This window comes from Stomoxys calcitrans, unplaced genomic scaffold, assembly GCF_963082655.1.
Source record: "Stomoxys calcitrans unplaced genomic scaffold, idStoCalc2.1 SCAFFOLD_87, whole genome shotgun sequence".
NCBI lineage: Eukaryota > Metazoa > Arthropoda > Insecta > Diptera > Muscidae > Stomoxys > Stomoxys calcitrans.
Window position 1 is genome coordinate 9,346 of NW_026739180.1, and position 14,777 is coordinate 24,122.

At 38.6% G+C, this 14,777-nt stretch overlaps 1 protein-coding gene across 1 annotated transcript; it reads right to left on the reverse strand.

Annotated features, from left to right (window-relative positions):
• Positions 1-433: 433 nt before the first annotated feature.
• On the reverse strand, positions 434-9,127 carry LOC131998400 (lachesin-like; the record flags this gene model as incomplete). The annotated part of the gene is made up of 3 exons (XM_059370688.1): positions 8,899-9,127; positions 2,791-2,919; positions 434-568 (listed from the first exon to the last, which is right to left on the reverse strand). Coding segments are annotated over exons 1-3 (493 nt in total), but the record flags the coding sequence as incomplete, so codon positions are not given.
• Between the last annotated feature and the right edge of the window lie 5,650 nt (positions 9,128-14,777).

A 14,777-nucleotide genomic window follows, 5' to 3' on the forward strand; every position in this document is an offset into this window, starting at 1 on the left:
AATATGTGGGAACTATTGAATAATGTAATAATACACCTAGGCATGTTTCCACAATTTATGTTTCCAAAACTCAGAAAGAGAGAAGGGAGAGTAGATTAATCCTAGGGGATTTGCGAAATAGAAAGGCAAGCATATAGGGAGTAAATTAAATGAGGGGGAAACTAAAGCTGTATGGTTAGTTAGAAGCATAATTTGTAATTAAAGACTTATTTCTTATATTAAATTTTATTGATATTGATCGATAAAGCCATTTTGATATTGCCTTCCTGTTACTCTTACATTCCTTAGAATATATTAGTCCAAGGAATTTTTCAATTTCCCCCATAGCCCTGCCATGGTGTGGCTGATATTTGCTCTATGATATTGCATACACCATATGCATCAATTGTTTGCTACTAATACCAATGCATTTGCAAAATCTTTCATTACTTACCCGGTACTATAATTGTGTCATTTTTCATCCAATAGTTTATTGATTTCGGGAATGCTTCCGATTGGCATTCCAGTGTTATATTCTGTCCAATTGCTGCACCCACTAATTGGTTTTGTATCCAAATCATTGGCGGAACTACACCAGCAAACCAGCAGTTTGAACATTGAGAGGGAGAGTGGAAGAGAGAGAGAGATTGAGAGTGGGAGACACAAAGAGATGCGATTAAAACTCTGGATGATAAATTGAATTTTGTGGTTTCGAATCACAGCAATGATGTGAGTGAGCTAACAAATTGCTTTGAATTGCTTGCATCTGCAGTAATAGTTAAAACCAATTAAAAATCATGATAGAAATCTAATTTCTTTTTTTTGGCAAAAAAGGGATTTTAATGGCAAATAGTTGTTTGAAAAAAATGCAAACTAAAAGTATGCTATAGTTTTCGTAAGGATTCATGTTTAACCTAAAAGTATGCAAAGTAATAAAAAATTTGTTAGCACATACAAACATATATAAACCTTCTCTGTTTTCCTATGATATGCAGCATCTCTTGAAGATATTTGCTTTCAGCTGTTATTATATAATACAATGATAGTCTTACAATTTCTATACCCTCCACCATAGGTTGGGGGTTTACTAATTTCGTCATTCTTTTTGTAACATCTCGAAATATGCGTCTAAGATCCCATAAAGAATATACATTCTTGATCGTCGTGGCATTTGAAGTCGAACGAGATATGTCCGTCCGTCTGTCTGTCCGTCCGCCTGTCTGTCCGTCTGTCTGTCCGTCCGTCCGTCTGTCTGTCTGTCCCCCCGTGACCTCTTGAGCCTCTAGAGGGCGCAATTCTCATCCAATTTGACTGAAATTTTGCACATAGTGTTTTGGTATCACTTTCAACAACTATGCTAAGTATGGTTTAAATCGGTTCATAACCTGACATAGGTGCCATATAAACCGAAAGTGGGTCTTGACTTCGTGAGCCAATAGAGGGCGCAATTCTTGTCCGATTTGACAGAAATTTTGCACGTAGTGTTTTGATATCACTTCCAACATTTGTGCTAAGTATGGTTCAAATCGGTTCCTAACCTGATATAGCTACCATATAAACTGATCTGGGATCTTGACTTCGTGAGCCTATAGAGGGCGCAATTCTCATCCAATTTGACTGAAATTTTGCACATAGTGTTTTGATATCACTTTCAACAACTCTGCTAAGTATGGTTTAAATTGGTTCATAACCTGATATAGCTGCCATATAAACCGATCGTGGGTCTTAACTTCGTGAGCCTATAGAGGGCGCAATTCTAGTCCTATTTGACTGAAATTTTACACGTAGTGTTTTGATATCACAACAATTGTGCTAAGTATGGTTTAAATCGGTTCGTAACCTGATATAGGTGCCTTATAAACCGATCGTTTGTCTTGACTTCATGAGCCTATAGAGGGCGCAATTCACATCCGATTTGACTAAAATTTTGCATGAGGTGTTTTGATATGACTTCCAAAAACTGCGATGAGTATGGCTCAAATAGGTACATAACCCAATGTAGCTGCCATATAAACTGATCTGGGATCTTGACTTCTTGGGCCTCTAGAGAGCGCAATTCTCATCCGATTTGGAACAAATTTTGTACAACGGCTTCTCCCATGGCTTTCAACATACGTGTGCAATATGGTCTGAACGTATCTGTAGCTTGATACAGCTCCCATATAAACCGATCTCCCGATTTTGCTTCTTGGGTCCCGAATCGGATTATAACTTGATATAACTCCTCCTACCTCTCCTCCGTCCTTATTCATTATTCTTTGTTTGCCTAAAAAGAGATACTGCGTAAAGAACTCGACAGATGCGATCCATGGTGGAGGGTATATAAGATTCGCCCCGGCCGAACTCAATGCCTTTTTTCTTGTTGTTTTTTTTTCTTGTTTTGCTTACTTTTGAAGATTTTTAACATTTTTCCAAAAACATAAGACTTCATCATGAACTATGACCTATATATATGTCTATTAAATTTACAAATAAAACTCCAATTAGCAAAATATTTTCTTTTGTATTATGTTTACTTGAGTTTATTGCAAATCAAATATATATTTAATGTTCTCATAACATTTTTGTTTTAAACAATTCTCCAGAATGCCTTAATTGAAATACAAAGCAATTCCTTCAATAAGCTTTCTATTCACTTATTCTATTTGCATAACTCAATGGACTGCCCGAATTCCAAAAACATAATAGTTCGTTAGGCTTGTTTAAAAAAAAAATTCAATAAAAAAACTTTATAGCATACTTTTAGGAGCTTATGTTGAATTTTAAGTTTTTCTTTTATTTAACTACTCCACAATCCTTGATGGTACTTACAGTGTATAATCAGCATAACTCTTTTGCTTACTGATGGTGGTATGCCATTTGAGGCAATACACAGATATGCACCCATATTTAAACGCTTCACTTTGGCAATTGTAAGAAATGATCCATTGAAGCTGATTGCTGTAACAAGGAAAATGTTCTTTATGTTATTATGTTACCATGCTGTGTTCGAGTAGGTATAAGTAGTCGAGGGAAAGGATAATCTTTTTGTGTAATAAGTATTGTGTGTAAAAATTAAAGCTACTTTGAAGAGATAAATGCACAGTTTCAATGTAAAAAGAACTTAATTCAAGTAATAGTGGTTGGAAATGTTAAAACAATGAATGGGGGATAAGAGGAAACCACAGAAAGGTATTGCATACTTTTCATATAGATAGTGAAGAGGGGCTATAAGGTGATAGCGGCTATAGTGGATACCAAGGAATGGTTGTAAGCTATTATTGATTAACAAAACTCTTACTCAACTGTAGACACTGAAATGAAATACATGTAAGCATACGTAAAAGTAATGGGTGGAGTGGAGCGCACATGGAGCATTGGAAGCTATCTTAACCTCACTTCACTTAATTTGGAAGCAACAAACTTCATTTGAAATTACAACAAGAAATAGTTCCATAAATTCGCTATCTAAATGTTTGATGTCCTAATGTATGAAGAACAATTGGACCTAAGTTGTGGCTACTCCAATTTTAGAAACGCATATCCTCTAAAAAATGAATATGACAGCTACATTTAACTTTGGACCTCATGCAATATATGGTAATGATCGGACCAAAATTGTGCCTACTGCAGCCTTAAAAGGCCAAATCGAATGAAATATCCATTATATAACAAGTAAAAGCGTGCTAAGTTCGGCCGAACCGAATCTAATATACCCTCCATCATGGATCGCATTTGTCAAGTTCTTTGAATGAGTTTTTCAAGTATATATGAGCTATGTAAAGTTATCGACCAATATGGACCGAACTTGTCATGCCGTACAAGTCATACAAAATTTCATCTCCAAAATTTCATGCAAATCGAGTAATTATTGCGAAATCAAGACGCTCAGAAATTCGATAAGGGAGATCGGTATATATGGCAGCTATGTCAGGTTATGAACCCATTGTGACCATACTTGACACAGTTGTTGGAAGTCTTACGAAAAGACGTTCGAAATTTTAGCCAAATTGGCTAGGTCCGCCTAGGACTCGATAAGTCAAATCAGGTGATCGGTTTATATGGCGGCTATATCAAGTTATAGACTGATTTAGATCGTAATTAGCACAGTAATTGGAAGTCATGCACAATTTCAAGCCAAATTCGATAATAATCGCGCCCTCTAGAGACTCAAGAAGTCTAGTCGGGAGATCGGTTTATATGGCAGTTATATCAGGATATGGACTAATTTAGACCATACTTGAAACAGTAGTTGGAGGTCAAACCAAAATGATATGTGCAAAATTTCAGCCAAATCTGATAAGAATAGCGCCGTTTTCAAGATCAAGAAGTAAAGGTCCCAGATCGGTTTATATGGTAGCTATATCAGGTTATAGACCGCTTGTTGGATGTCATTACCATACCACCTCATGCAAAATTTCAGCCAAGAAGTCAATATCCCAGATCGGTTTATATGGCAGATAATTCAGGTCATAGACTAATTTAGACCATACTTGGCGCAGTTGTTGAAAGTCATAAAAAAAGATCCCAGATGGGTTTATATGACAGCTATATCAGGTCATGGACTGATTTAGACCATACTTAGCACAACCGGCTAAGACATAAAACGGAAGTCATAAAAAAACTTTATGCAAAATGTTCGCCAAATCGGTTAGGAATTGCGCCCTCTAGTGGTTCAAGAAGTCAAGATCAGAAATTGGATTTTATGGCAGCTATATAAGATAATGGACCATTAACAACCAAATTTAGCACAGTTATTGGAAGGCATAACCAAACAATTCTTGCAAAATTTTAGCCAAATTGGATGAGAATTGCGCCCTCTAGTGGTTTAAGGAGTCAAGATCAGAGATCGGATTTCATGGCAGCTGTATCAGGTTATGGACCAATTACAACCATATTTAGCACAGTTATTGGAAGTTATAACAAAACACGTCAGGAAAAATTTCAGCCAAATTCGTAAATAATTGCGCCCTCTAGTGAATAAAGAAGTCAATATCGTCAATATCGGTTGAAATGGCATGGCAATGGCAATGGACCGATCTGGACCATACTTGGCACAGTTGTTGTATATTATAACAAAATGAGGCCACCGTAGCGCAGAGGTTAGCATGTCCGGTTATGACGCTAAAAGCCTGGGTTCGTATCCTGGCGAGACCATCAGAAAAAAATTTTCAGCGGTGGTTTTCCCCTCCTAATGCTGGCAACATTTGTGAGGTACAATGCCATGTAAAACTTCCCTCCAAAGAGGTGTCGCACAGCGGCACGCCGTTCGGACTCGGCTATAAAAAGGAGGCCCCTTATCATTGAGTTTAAAACTTGAATCGGACTGCACTCAATGATATGTGAGAAGTTTGCCCCTGTTCCTTGGTGGATAAATGGGGATGTTAATGGGCACAATTTGCAACAAAATGCTACGTGCAAAATTTCATTCAAATCGGATAAGAATTGCGCCCTCTAGTGGCTCGAGAAGTCTAGATCCCAGATCGGCTTATATGGCAGCTATATCAGGTTATTGTCCGATTTGAACCTAATTTGTCACAGCTGTTGGATATCTTAACACAACACGTTGTGCAAAATTTCATTCCAATCGGATAAGAAGTGCGCCCTCTAGAGGCTCAAGAAGTCAAGACTCAAGATCGGTTTATGGGGCAGCTATGTCAGGTAATCAACCGATTGGCACAGTTGTTGGATTGGATATCATAGCAAAACACGTCGTGCAAAATATCATTCCAATCGTATAAGAATTGCGCCCTCTAGAGGCTCATAAAGTTAAGACCCAAGATCAGTTTATGGGGCAGCTATATCAAAACATGGACCGATATGGTCTATTTACAATTCCACCCAAAACAACACTTATACGAAGTGTTGGTGCAAAATTTCAAGCGGCTAGCTTTACTCCTTCGAAAGTTTCGACAGACAGACGGACGGGCGGACAGACGTATAGACGGACAGACGGATGGACGGACGGACGGACCCTGCCCCATACCCCATTTTTAAAAAACACCAGATCTTGGAGATGCGTGCACCGATTTAAGCCAAATTTTGTATACCACTTTATGGTTCCCCAAAAACGTGAAATGGGTAAAAAATTTTGGGGTTAAATAACCTGGGGGGACGCCCCATCCCAAAACCCACGCGAACGGACATGTGTACCGATTGCTACAATATGGGTATCAAATGAAAGGTATTTAAGAGTAGAGTACGAATTTGGTATACAAATTTCACTCTTCATTTTCGGAGGGGTCCCCTACCCGCAAAAATCCTCAAGGGGACATTTTCACCTTTTTGGGCAATATGGGTATAAATGCAACGTATTAAAGCGTAGAGTACGAACGTGGCATTAAAATGTTACACAAAGTGTTGGGGGGTCCCACCCTCAAAAACACTACCCAAGAGGACATTTAACCACTGAGGGCCATGTGAGTATCAAATGAAAGGTATTTAAGAGTAGAATACAAATCTGACACAAAAATTTATTTTTCGGTGTCTGAGGCGCCACCCCACCCCCCCCAAAAACACCTCAACAGGACATATTTGCCGATAGAAACAATATGAGTATCAAACGAAAGATATTTGGAAGCTGAGTACACATCTGTTTTAAGAATATGGTCCAAGGTGTCTACCGTTTGATTCTTAGCGCTGGGTGTACCGACCCTCTCCTCCCAATCAGGATAGGATAGGACAGAAATAAAAGGTCTTTGGTAGTAGAGTACAATGTATACCCTCAAATTGGATGGACACAGGATGACCTGTTGATATTTAAGAATGTGGTATCCCAAGAGGTTGCTTCGAAATATGATTTTGAATGTAGATAACCATTACAAAAAATTATTTTGTATGAATCTGAACAAGACCCGTAGCCCTGAATATCTTAATAGCCACCTTCAAAATGCTTGATATTATGGGGCTCAAACAAAATTGTGACCTAGCACGATGCGGATATTACTTCAAGGTCCGCCTCTAAACTCCCTTCAAACCGGTCAAGATTGCCTATGGTGATAAATAATAGGTATTTGATAGTAGAAAACGAATTCGATGTCCAATTTTGAGGCCAAATGTTTGGGGGTCGTGTCACCCCATAAACTCCCCCTAAACTAATCGCAATTGTTGCAATTTAAGGTAGTGAGTTGTGTTAGGCCCCTCGTTATCCTTCTTCAATTTGACCCAGATCGGTTCAGATTTGGATATAGTGCCCATTGGACCGATTCGTCGATTTAGTTTCTTAGTTTCTTAGGCCCATAAAAGCCACATTTTATATCCGATTTTGCTGAAATTTGGGACAGTGAGTTGTGTAAGACCCTTCAACATCCTTCTTCAATTTGGTTCAGATCGGTTCAGATTTGAATATAGCTGCCATATAGACCAATCCTTCGATTTAGGGTCTACGGCCCGTAAAAGCCATATTTATTATCCGATTTTCCCGAAATTCGGGACGGTGAGTTGTCTCGGCCCCTTCAACATACTTCTTCGATCGGTTCAGATTTTAATATAGCTGCCATAAAGACCGATTTCTCGATTTAGGGTCTTAGGCCCATAAAAGCCACAATTATTATCCGATTTTTCTCAAATTCGGAACAGTGAGTTGTCTTAGGCCCTTCGACATCTTTTTTCAATTTGGCCTTGATCGGTCTTGATTTGAATATGGCTGCCTTATAGACCGATCTCTCGATTTAAGGCTTTGGGCCCATAATTGGCGCATTTATTGTCCGATGTCGCCGAAATGTGGGACAGTGAGTTTATTTAAGCCCCTTGACATACTTCTCCAATATGGCACACATCGCTTTAGATTTGAATATAGCTGTCATATAGACCGATCTTTCGATTTAAGGCTTTGCGCCCATAAAAGGCGCATTTATTGTTCGATGTCGTCGAAATTTGGGACAGTGGGTTGTGTTAGGACCTTCGACATCCTTCTTTAATTTGGGCCAGATCGGTCCAGATTTGGATATAGCTGCCATGTAGACCGATCTATCGATTTAAGGTTTTGGGCCCATAAAATGCGCATTTATAATCCGATTTCCCTGAAATTTGACACAGAGACTTATGTTAGGCTCTTCGAAATCCATGTTGTATATGGTTCAGATCGGTTTATTTTTAGATATAGCTACTAAAAAGACCAATATTTTGTTATACACAATTGAACAATGACTTGCACTCATTAGTATTTGGTCCAAATAGGATCATATTTCGATATGGCTATTGGGCATAAGGTATGCATTTTTCACCGGATTTTTGGGTGGTTTACATATATACGCGAGGTGGTGGGTATCCAAAGTTCGGCCCTGCCGAACTTAACGCCTTTTTACTTGTTTTTATTTAAATTAATGAATTTATCTGATAATCGTTTGTGACAGTAATATGGTCTTTGTCGATATAAAATTGTCTGGTAAAGATATATCCATGTGATGCAAAGAGAATAATAAACTTTTTCCCTTCCTTTTTGGAAGGATATAAAATTTGCAACATGTATTAGTTTAACCACATTGTTTACTTAGCATCTATGGTCACTCATATACACACACATTAACCCATACATGCAAATATTGCTTATGTGCAGTATAAAATTGATGTTATACTTAATCTAGCTGCAGGATATTCCTGCTCACAGACAGCTTATCAATTGTTTAAAAATCTATGGAATAATTCTCAGTGATGATGAGAAGGGAAGACCGGGTATTTTTCAACTCATGTTAAAATCATTAAAAAAGGGATTTAATGAAAGAGTTGAATTCATCTTCGTGTTTCCCTAACCCACTTCTGTACAATAGCCAGGGGTAGCATGTTGGAATTTCTCATCTGTAGCATTTCCTAGAATTTGTGTTGTGTACCCCCATGTTCAGGTATATTTCCGTTTCCTCTTAGCATTTCACTATTGATGGTTTTACTATTTTCTCTTGTTTTTGTATTTTGCAATTTTTATTTGCTATTGCTGTTACATACCTTCAGTGCCATTGGGGATGGGTATTGGTTCTCCACCCTCACGCCGCCATGTGATGGTGGGTGTTGGTGATCCCGTCGCTGCACATTTGAGTGTCACATTAGAACCTTCACGTACGACCATATCCGTACTGGTTGGATAATCTAAAATATCCGGTGGCACTAAAATGGAAAAACAAAAAAAAAAACAAATTGTTAAACGTGTAAGAGCAGTGGTGCAGAGAAAATACATCGTTAAAAATATACACAATATCCTGCGGAATGTGCAGGCAACACCAAAAGGGCTGCAGGAAAAATAATTTAATTAATATCCATGTTATGGGAGAACAGTAACTGCTATGGATAATAGTGGTGGTAAATGCATTACGTCAGTAGCTAAAAATTTTAGGATTTAATTTCATTCAGTCAATGTACATTGGATGGCTGCAAGGATGGTATGGTAGTCTAGGTAAAATTTTTATGAAGAAAATGAAAGCTACATGGAGCAGCTATATTTTAATCAATAATCGAAGCTATATCTTAAGCAATATTTTCGTCTGTCATTCACGCATTGTCGCTATGAAGTTACAGATTGCCTTCGTTATTCGATTGTCAAAAATGTTGTAAAGTTCACCCGATATTAATCAATTGTTTCAAATTTGAGCGAAATCGGGTTATAAATAAAGCTTTTGTTGGCTTCAGACCCCTTATCGGCAGATCGGTCTATATGACAGCTATATCTAAATATAGTCCGATCTGCACCATATTTAAGTCAGGTGTTGGGAGGTCTATACCTACCCACTGTTTCAAATTTTAGCGGAATCGGTTGAAAAATAAAGCTTTTATGGGCTTCAGACCCTTTATCGGCAGATCGGTTTATATGACAGCTAAATCTAAATATAGTCCGATCTGCACCATATTTAAATCAAGTGTTGGGAGGTCTTTACCTACTCACTGTTTCAAATTTTAGCGAAATCGGTTAAAAAATAAAGCTTTTATGGGCTTCAGACCCTTTATCGGCAGATCGGTCTATATGACAGCTATACCTAAATAAAGTCCGATTTGTGCCATATTTAAGTCGGATATTAGGAGGCCTAAAACTGCACACTACTCCAAATTTCATCGAAATCTTATAGAAAATAAAGCTATTATGGCCTTCAGACCCTATATCGGGACATCGGCCTATATGACAGCTATATCTAAATATAGTCCGATGTAAACCATATTCAGGTCAGTTGTTGGGAGGCTTAAAATAACCCACTGTTGAAAATTTCAGCGAAACCGGGTAATAAATAAAGCTTTTATGGTCTTCAGACCCTTTATCGGGAGATCGGTCTATATGGAAGCTATATCTAAATACGAACCGATCTAATCCATATTCAGGTCAGATGTCGGGAGACCTAAAATAACCCACTGTTGCAAATTTTAGCGAAATCGGTTCAAAAATAAAGCTTCTATGGGCTTCAGACCCCTTATCAGCAGATCGGTCTATATGGCTGCTATATCTAAATATAGTCCGATCAGAACCATATATAGGGCGTATGTTGGGGAGTCTTAACCTATTCACTGTTTCAAATTTTAGCGAAATCGGGTAATAAATAAAGCTTTTATGGGCTTCAGACCCCTTATCGGCAGAGCGGTCTATATGGTAGCTATATCTAAATATAGTCCGTTCTGAATCATATTTACTTCACATGCCAGAAGGCTTAAGATAATTCATTGTTTTAAATTTCAGCGAAATCGGGTGATAAATAAAGCTTTTTTGGGCTTCAGACCCTTTATCGGAAGATTGGTCTATATGGCAGCTATATCCACATATAGTCCGATCTGAACCATATTTACGTCAGATGTCCGAAAGCTTAAAATAATTCACTGTTTCAAATTTCAGCGAAATCGGATAAAAAACAAATAAAAAGACGTTAAGTTGGGCCGGGACGAACTTTCATGGGTCCAAAACCTTAAATCGAGATATCGGGGTATATGGCAGCTATATTCAAATATGAACCGATCGGGGCCAAATTGAAGAAAGACGTCGAAGAGCTTTACTAAACTCACTGTCTCAAATTTCAGCGACATCGGACAATAAATGCGCTTTTTATGGTCCCAAAATCTAAAACCGAGAGATCGGTCTATATGACAGCTTTATCCAAATCTGTACTAATCTGTGCCATATTGCAGAGGTATGTCAAGGGGCTTAACATAAGTCGCTGTATCAGATTTCAGTGAAATCGGATTTTAAATGCGCCTTTTGTGGGGCCAAGATTTTAAATCGAGATATCGGTCTACATGGCAGCTATATTCAAATCTGGGCCGATTTGGGCCAAGTTGCAGAAAAATGTTGAAGAGCCTAACACAAAGCACTATCCCAAATTTTGGCGAAATCGGACATAAAATACGCCTTTTACGGGCCCTAAACCTTAAATCGAGGGATCGGTGTATATGGCAGCTTTATTCAAATCTGGACCGATCGGGGCCAAATTGAAGAAGGCGTCGAAGAGCCTAAATAAACTCACTGTCTCAAATTTCGACAACATCGGACAATAAATGTGGCTTTTATGGGCCAAAGACCCTAAATGGGACGATCGGTCTATATGGCAGCTATATCCAAATCTGACCCGATCTGAGCGAAATTGACGAAGGATATTGAAGGGCCTAACACAACTCACTGTTCCAAATTTTGGCAAAATCAGACAATAAAGAGCTTTTTATGGGCCCAAAACCTTACATCGAGGGATCGGTCTATATGGCAGCTATATCCAAATCTGTACCGATCTGGTCCAAATTACAGAAAGATCTTTACGGGCCAAACACAACTCCCCACCCCTGATTTCAGCAAAATCGGATAATAAATGTGAAGTTTATGGGCCTAAGACCCTAAATTAGCGGATCGGTCTATATTGGGGTTATATCTGAATCTGGGCCGATTTGAGCCGAGTTGAAGAAGGATGTCGACGGGCTTATCACAACAGACTGTCCCAAATTTCAGCATAATCGTATAATAAATGTGACTTTTATGGGCCTAAGACCCTAAATCGGCCGATCGGTCTATATGGCAGCTATATCCAAATCTTTACCGATTTGGGCCAAATTGACGAAAGATATTGAAAGGCCTCACACAACTCACTGTCTCAAATTTCAGCAAAATCGGATAATAAATGTGGCATTTATGGGCCTGAGACCCTTAATCGGCGGATCGGTCTATATGGGGGCCATATCAAGATATAGTCTGATAAAGCCCATCTTCGAATTTAACCTGCTTATGGACATAAAGAATCTGTGCAAAATTTCAGCTCAATATCTTTATTTTTAAAGACTGTAGCGTGATTTCAACAGACAGACGGACAGACGGACGGACATGTCTAGATCGTCTTAGATTTTTACGCTGATCAAGAATATATAGGGTCGGAAATGGATATTTCGATGTGTTGCACACGGAATGACAAAATGAATAAACCCCCATCCTTCGGTGGTGGGTATAATAAAGCTATTATGGCCTTCAGACCCTTTATCGGGAGATCGGCCTATATGGCAGCTATATCTAAATATGGACCGATCTAATCCATATTTAGGTCATATGTCGGAAGGCTTAAAATAACCCACTGTTGCAAATTTCGAAATCGGGTAACAAATAAAGCTTTTATGGTATATCCAAATATGGTCCGATTTGGTACGTTCAAGAACTTAACCTGCGTGCATCAAAAAGACGTATCTGTGTTAAATTTCAGCTCAATATCTCAATTTTTGAAGGCTGAAGAGTGATTGCAATAGACGGACGGACAGACGGATAGACGGACAGACACACGGACATAGTTAAATCGTCTTAGAATTTTTCGACGATACGAAATATATGTGTTGCAAACGGAATGGCTAAATGCATGTATCCCCTATCCTACGGTGGTAGGTATAAGAAGATGTAAAGTTGGCTATGCTTGGAATTTGCCTTTTCCCTCTTGTTTTTTAAGCCATATTCACTGACAGACAGACAAAAAGTCCTATAATTCAATATTTCGTGTGTTGCAATCTGTATGGCATTCTGAGTGGATTTCTCTCCCTATGTTGATGCCTACAAAAACCCCATTGCCAGCGTTTTGAAAACAGCCCATCCATTCATATTGACCATATGTTGGTAATGTTCGATTGCTTCCAACAATTGTTGGTACTACATTGCCCATGTAGTTTTCATATGCATAAAATTGTTATAGCCATAACCATAGGTAACAACTGTTGCCATATGCAAAGCCATTATGCATTATTGCACAATCGAAATCGCAAAGTTTTTCGAATGCACGCTGAGAGAAAGTGAATTGAAAATTTAGTATGAACACTTTTAAATGTGATTTAAATGCAATTTCCCTGTACGAGTCATAGTTAACAGCCAATTTCAGGCATTCATATTAGAAATTCGTTTTTAAGCGGATTTTCAAAGAAATTTAAAATTTTTCGATGGAGTCACATATAAAGCCACCTGTCCTCTACTACGCATAGTTTAGTAGATATAGCCAATTGAAAGTTTTCATAGAAAAATTCGATTCTGATAGATTTTCCATAAAATGTTGAATTTTTTCATGAATCACTAAATTTGTTAAAGAGATACAGCCTATTTAGGGATTTCATTATGAAATTTCGATTTTTGTTAGAGTTTGGATTATTGGGGCGGACCCTCCCCCAATACCCCAATTTTCAATAACTAACTAGATTTGTATACCGCAATCCTATGGTGGTGGGAATAAAAGCGGTTAAACCGATTTTCATGAAATTTTCACAGGCGGAAATAGAGTACTAAATTTGTTAATACCCGAAGCGGGAGGGACCCTCCCCCATACCCCAATTTTCAAAAACGCCTGACCTGGCAGATGCGAGCACCGATTAAACCGAAATTTTGTATGCTACCTTATGGTACCCTAAAAACACGAAATTGGTATTAACATTTTGGGTCACATAACCTGGGGGGACGCCCCATCCCAAACGGACGCCCCCATCCCAACGGACATGTTTCGCGATTGGGACAATATGGGTACCAAATGAAAGGTATTTAAAAGTAGAGCACGAATTTGGTAGGCAAATTTCGTCCAAAGTGTTTGGGGGTCCCCCACCCTCAAAAAACTCCCCATCAGCACTCTTGCACCGCCTTGGGCAATATGGGCATCAAATGAAAGGTATTTAAAAGTAGAGTACAAATCTGACATGAAAATGTATTTCTTGATGTCTGAGGGGCCTCTCCACCCCCAAAAACCCATCCGAAGGGACATGTTTACCGATTGGCACAATGTGGGTACCAAACGAAAGGTATTTAAGAATAGAGCTGGTATACAAAGTTCACCCAAATGGTTCGGGGGTGTCCCTCACCGCCAAAAACACCACCCAACAGGACACTTTTACCGCTGTGTGCAATATGGATATCAAATGAAAGGAGTTTAAAGTAGAGTACAAAGCTGACATAAAAGTTTAACCCTTAATGTCTGAGGGGCCTCTCCACCCCAAAAAAAACCCCGCACGGACATGTTTACCGATTTGGAAAGATGGGTACCAAACGAAAGGTATTTAAGAATAGAGCTGGTATACAAAGTTCGCCCAAATGGTTCCAGGGCACTTTTACCGCTTTGGGCATTATGGGTGTCAAATGAAAGGTGTTTAAAGTAGATTACAAAGCTGACATAAAAATGTATTTCTTGGTGTCTGAGGGGCCTCTCTACCCCCAAAACCCCCCAGCAGGACATATTTACCGACTGTGACAATAGGGATATCAAATGAAAGGTATTTTAAAGTATAGTAAAAAGCTGAAATTAAAATATATTCCAACCCCCCAAAACCACCCAATAGGACATATATATCGATTGGCACAATATGGGGAGAAAATATCGAGAGAAATTTGTTTGAAAGTTGGGTGCACAGATGTTATAAGA